This window comes from Euprymna scolopes, chromosome 10, assembly GCF_053919585.1.
Source record: "Euprymna scolopes isolate OS-2025 chromosome 10, ASM5391958v1, whole genome shotgun sequence".
Classification (NCBI taxonomy): domain Eukaryota; kingdom Metazoa; phylum Mollusca; class Cephalopoda; order Sepiida; family Sepiolidae; genus Euprymna; species Euprymna scolopes.
The window spans coordinates 62,948,460-62,954,459 of record NC_136491.1 but is presented as its reverse complement, the minus strand read 5'-3'; the positions used below and the strand labels follow the sequence as shown (position 1 = coordinate 62,954,459).

At 30.1% G+C, this 6,000-nt stretch overlaps 1 protein-coding gene across 3 annotated transcripts in view; it reads right to left on the bottom strand.

The window, feature by feature from the left end:
- Positions 1 to 822: 822 nt before the first annotated feature.
- LOC145286014 (aspartate--tRNA ligase, mitochondrial-like) overlaps positions 823 to 6,000 on the bottom strand; it is a 517,834-nt gene continuing 512,656 nt past the window's right edge. For all 3 annotated transcript variants that reach the window (XM_080134627.1, XM_080134626.1, XM_080134628.1), the window contains one exon: positions 823 to 1,040. In XM_080134627.1, the coding sequence (XP_079990753.1) occupies positions 874 to 1,040 (167 nt within the window). In that variant the 3' untranslated portion in view covers positions 823 to 873. The remainder of the gene's footprint in view (positions 1,041 to 6,000) is intronic.

Genomic DNA, 6,000 nt, shown 5'->3' with positions numbered 1-6,000 from the left:
ATCCTCATCTAAAAGAATTCTTAAACAATTTCAAAATGAAAATACTCATGCAAAATGGTGAATACACCACTTTCTGATATTTTCAACTCTTCTGTTACCTTTTTAAACTTTTAGTTTGTGCACTTTTTTATATTTTCTGAGACAACTGTTGATTTTGGATGGCCTGAGTATTCAACAATCTTTTGTATCTATATGAACGTGTTTAAAGTCAGCATCTTAACCACGTCTTTACCATTGTTTTTGTTTTATGTTTCAGAGTCTGAATAACACTTATCAAGTCATTGTTATGCTTAAACAATACTTTTTCTCAGTGAAAAGTAATATTTTACCAACAAATTTTGATTTTTGAATTTTGAAAATTGCAACAGTAGTTTCCCTTCAATAACTGTAATTTGTAAAATAATAATCCGACTGAGATGAAATTTTAGCACGTGATTGGAAGATTAGTATTTTATGAAAATTGATTTTATATTAGTGGCACCATTTATGTGTCAAACCCAGGATTTATTGAGTGACGCATTAACTATATTACAGGTGTGACAATCTGACAACCTAGCATTTTTCTTCCACTTCAATGACCATTATTTCCTGGTCTAATTACGTTTGATTATTTAACAGAATCAAAATTTGTAGGAAGTCAGTGACTAACAATCTGTTTAGTATACAAACGTTTCCATCACCATTGCAAAATGTTCAATTTTTTAAACAAACTTTCAAGGTCTTCAAGTTTCGTTCATTCTCAAAGTAGGTTTATATTTTCTCCAAACTGCCTGCAAAAACTGTATTTTCCACATGCAATATTCACTTAAACAAGACTTTGCATTATATTGTATGTTGGTTTATTGTAATAGTAAAGGAAAAGTCCTTAACAATTTAAGGTAATTTATTTTTTGTTTGTATATAGTAATAATTTTGATCTTCAACTGAGATGGGAGCAGGAGCTTTGCTCATTAGATCTTTTCCATCATGTGACTTTGGAAATGCAATAACATCACGGATACTCGGCTCCTGACAAATGATTGCCAGCAAACGGTCAAGTCCTAAAACAAGAAATAAACAAATATTAACAAAATAATACAATTTTGTTATTTAGAACATTAACAAATGCATATTCTTTCCGGTCATGAGAGAATGCTAACATGATGAACACACTACAAACACTGACTCCCTAAAGGAGAAAGTATTGACTGAGAGAATGATACCATAACGTATGACCCTCACCTCCCCCAAGTAAGAGTTCCTGTCTGGGAACATAACATCATAAAAGCAAAATAGATAGTACTAGCAATACACATGGATGATATCACAGATTTTAAGGGGCTTCTACTAAAATAGTAATATTTTACAAACCAAAGCAAAATAACACTGATGAATTAATAAATAATAATGTACATTACATATTTTAAGAGTTTTAAACAAATAAAGTGATAAAAATCTGAACACCGTAAAACAGCGTTTATGGTAAGGTTTTTAACCCCCCCCCCATTTGTAAATGCTCGTACCATGTTTGTATGAAGAATTTTGTCATGAAATTTGGAAACTAACCAGAAGAGATGTCACTTTTAATAGTTTGGGATATCCAAAATATTTTTGAACACTCAAAGACTTCAATTGAAAATTTTGAAAAAAATTTTTTTGGACACCCACTGTTAAATAAAACAATCTTTTTATAATATTTATCCATTAAAAGTAGTGGTAGCTAGCAATTTAAAATCATGATATCCCGAAAAAAATCATTTGGAATTTAAGTGTAAACTGTCTTGTAGTATTAGTAATAGCATCAACAGCAGCAGTAGTGATAACACGGCTGTAAACAGACAGTTTTTGTTGTTGATTTTTATTCCAGATCAAATTTTTTTTTTTTAATTGAAAATCTGATTATTAAAAAAATTTTCTTACATGTTTAGTTAGAGTTATTTTGTTATCAACCATATAAATATTTTTAAAATTTGACCACTGGTCAAATTTTAAAAAATATTGTGTTTCACTTTGAACAACCGAAAATATGAAATTTTTTTTTTTTTCGGTTCATGTGTATGAGCAGGTACAGAGGTACACTGTCTCCATATTTTAATTTTCGTCTCTTTATGTTCTCAGCAGATTATTATCGAATGGAAACTAATCTACCCGATTATCACAAAAAAAAAAAAAAAAAATGGAAAATCGATAATTAAATATTCATATGATGTGGCGTGCTCAATAAAAAATCAAAATGGAAGAAAAAGATATGAAATGTAATTAAAAATAAAAATTAAATTAATTTAAAATTTGTGAACAGTTTGTCTGCTTTAGAAAATTTTTTTTTTTTTATATTTAACTAGGTGAGCAAAACAGACTTGATGTGTTTTCTGTTAGAGTGACGTCACTTGTTTTAAATAACATTCATTTTTGTCTGTTTGTCATAATTCTTGTAAAGTTTCATAATGGGTGTCAAACGCCCTCTTTAAAAAAACAAAACTCCTTTAATCCTACCTCAAACCTTAGATATGAGTGGCAAGCCTCCTCCTAAAAACTTCTTTAGCCCTAACAATAATACTAAGTCTGAGTGGCAAGCTCCCCACCAAATAAAATTCCTTGGTTAGCGACATATAAGTATAAAAAACAACAAAAAAAAACAACAGATCTTTCCTTAAAGAAAAGTGCACATAATTTATCTCCCATAAAAAATAAATTGGTCAACTGTCCTAAAATGCTAGAAAGGTCTCAAAATGGTGAATTATTTTACATCAAATTTATGTGAAACCAAATCCCACTCTATATTCTAAAATTGTTTTTGTTTTGTTTCTATCAAGTCTTCAGGATGTTCACACATAATTTCCTTTAGCCCTATCATTAACCCAAAGTCAGAGTGGCAACCTCCCCACCTTCTCATAATTGCACAAAGACCCTTTTAAAACCACACATAATAATCTTAAAAAATAGAACAACAAAAAAAATAATGCCCAGGATTGATCTCCCAGAGAAAAAAAATACTTAATGGCTCAAAATAGGGAATCATTTTATGTTAAATTCTAAAATAATTTTTGTTTATCTTTCATTAAAGTTTTTCAAGGTGTTCACATCTAATTGTCTATATATTTTGGAGAAGTGGTCGGTGGGAGGGGGTCGGTAACAGAAGGTATTAATACCAAAGAAATATTGCAATATATTCATTTTTAAACAATCCTAGATTTCTATTTCAGTTTTTTACACATAAAATGCATTATGATTCAGCTTTGAGTTCTCTAACTTCCTTCTTTTAATCGATACATGGCATTTTTAAGGAATTGCAGCATATATATACAGCATATAAATACAGATTATTTGGAAACCATTAATTTCTAGAGATTTTCAGTGGAATATTCACAAAAATACACTTATATGGTAAATTTCATTGCTTGTTTTAACAACAACAAGATATAATATTTTTACTGAAAAAGTAGTGTAAAAAATGTGACAAAACGCATATGCTCTTAAAAAAGGAAAAATATCCAAACTTGTAAGGCATAAAAATAGTTATAAATTCCTTAATTTTAATTGGATTCTAAAAATCTAAAAAAATTTATTCTTATTTTATCAAGCTCTTTCTATGTATGCCATTATTGAAATATGTTAAGCCATTTCAATTTTTTCATGTGTATTGCTAAAAGTACACTATGCCCCACAAAGAAAAAAGAGAAAATAATCCTGGGAGGATGATTATTGTGAGGATTGAATATATACTATACTGCCTCCCTCCCAAAAGAGGAGTAAATACCTAGGAGGAATGTATCATAATGAATGTAACATACTACATAGAAATGAATAAACTATTTTAATGTTAATATAAAAAGATTCACATTTATTCATTTAGATAACATTAAAAGCAATGACAAGTTTTGTTGTCCACATGAAACACCAAAATGAAAATTGGACAGAAAAATCTTACCTTTATAAACAAAAAGAAGTATACTATCAGGTTGACAAGAAAGTTATTGCATTTTTAACTTTTAAATTCAGATGAACCAAAGTTTATTGATAAGCACCATCAGAATTTTGCCAATGCAAAACAAGTGTATTTATTCCAGTTATATAAAAACCTTGCATTCTGATGGTGATGAAGTCACTGTAGGCTTTTTGATATCGCTTAGGTTTTTGAAGCATTTCTCATGCAAAAAGTTGTCAAGATGCTTGAAAAAGTGATAGTCGGTAAGTGAAAGATCTGGATAATATAGCGGATCAGGCAGAGTTTTGTAGCCCAATTTGTTCAACTTTTACAGGGTCAGTTTAGCAGTATGCAGTTGGGTATTGTGGTGGAGGAGAATTGGGTGTTTTCTGATGATTAATGCTGGGTGTTGTTGTCAAAGTTTCTGATGCATTTCATCCATTTGTTGACACTACTTCACTGCCATAATGGTTTCACCTGCATTACAAAAAACATTAATGGCTGAAACCGGTTGAAGACCATTAAACAGTCAGCATGACCTTCTTTTGGTGCAACTCTGGTTTTGGGAAGTGTCGTGCTGCTTCATCGGCATTTAACCACTGAGCTGAGCATCGCTAGTTGTCATAAAGAACCCACTTTTAATCACAATCTGGTTGAGAAACGGGCCATTCTTGTTGCATAAAAAAAGGGAGGATGACACGTCATAATGGCGTTTCTTTTGGTTGTCATTCAACTTGTGAGGCACCCATTTATCAAGTTTTTTGTCTTTCTAATCTCTCTCAAGTAGTTGGAAATCGTCGTATATTTTGGTCTAATTCAGAAGTTCTTGAAAAGATGTGCGTAGATTAGCTTCGACTAAGGCTCTTAATTGATCATTATCAACATCCGATGGCTGACCACTACAATCATCACCTTCAAGACTTTCATAACTGCCACAAAATTTCTTAAACCACAATCGTACTCTGCGTTCAGTAGTGGTTCCTGATCCAAATGCTTTGTTGATATCACAAGCTGTTTCAGCAGCTTTTCGGCCTAGCTTAAATTGAAATAAGAAAATTGTGCAAATTTGCTTTTTTTTTCATCATATTCAATGTTCTGGAAAGAAGATATATTTGTTTTATAATGATTACAATCTAAACGATTGGATAGAAAACTCTCTTTAAAATGATATATAAAGTAAAGGTATTATAATGAAAACTTATTTGAAAATACATCATTTGAAATGTAAATTAAAAATTCTGAAAGAACTTTCTTCTCAACCTATGGAATATTGATAGCTTCTTCTCATAATTTTCTAGTTAACATTTTTATAAACTTCAGTTATTGCCTTTCCTTAACTAGTCTCTTTCCAATAATTCTGTATAATATTCGCTATTGATGGTTCTTCTTTACTCAAGATAATTGATGAACAAAAAATACTTTGTGCATCCCAAAATACAGAGGTCAAAACTTTGCCTTCTGATGTTTATATCTGTGATCGTTACGAACTTTAATTTCTGCATTTCAAAGAAACTTGGCATAACAAAAGAAAAAAGAAAACCATTAAAACACACGGTTTTAATAAAAAATATAAATTGTTTATATATTTTAAAAAGTTTATACATTTTAATAAAAAAGTTATTTAGATGTTTTAATAAACATATAAGTTCTCTATAAGTAGGGCTGAAACCTATTTCACAATTAAGAATTTACGTGACTGAGGAATTAACTCCAAATAAAAGGAGTATTTTCAGACTTTTGTTGATAGAATCATCTGAAAAAGACACTTTTCTTATTTTAGTTATGTAAATTGAAGACATTTTTATTTCAAACTATGTATATTTATCATTTTTCAAGGGAAAACGTTGAGTTCTTACTATCTGCTCTTATCTTGCAAAAAAACGCCTTCAGCAACTCCATCAGCATCAGAATACAAAATTTTTACGTTTATTGGCATTGAAAAAGTGTGTGGATTCTCATGATGCTTATTTCAATCAATAATTTTTTGTTTGAGCAGATATTTTCATCTGAATTTAAAAGTTAAAAACTGTAAGAACTTTCTTGTCAACCTTCTCTTCGTTCCTAAAGTATACCATTCTTCGCCCCTAAAGATAAGA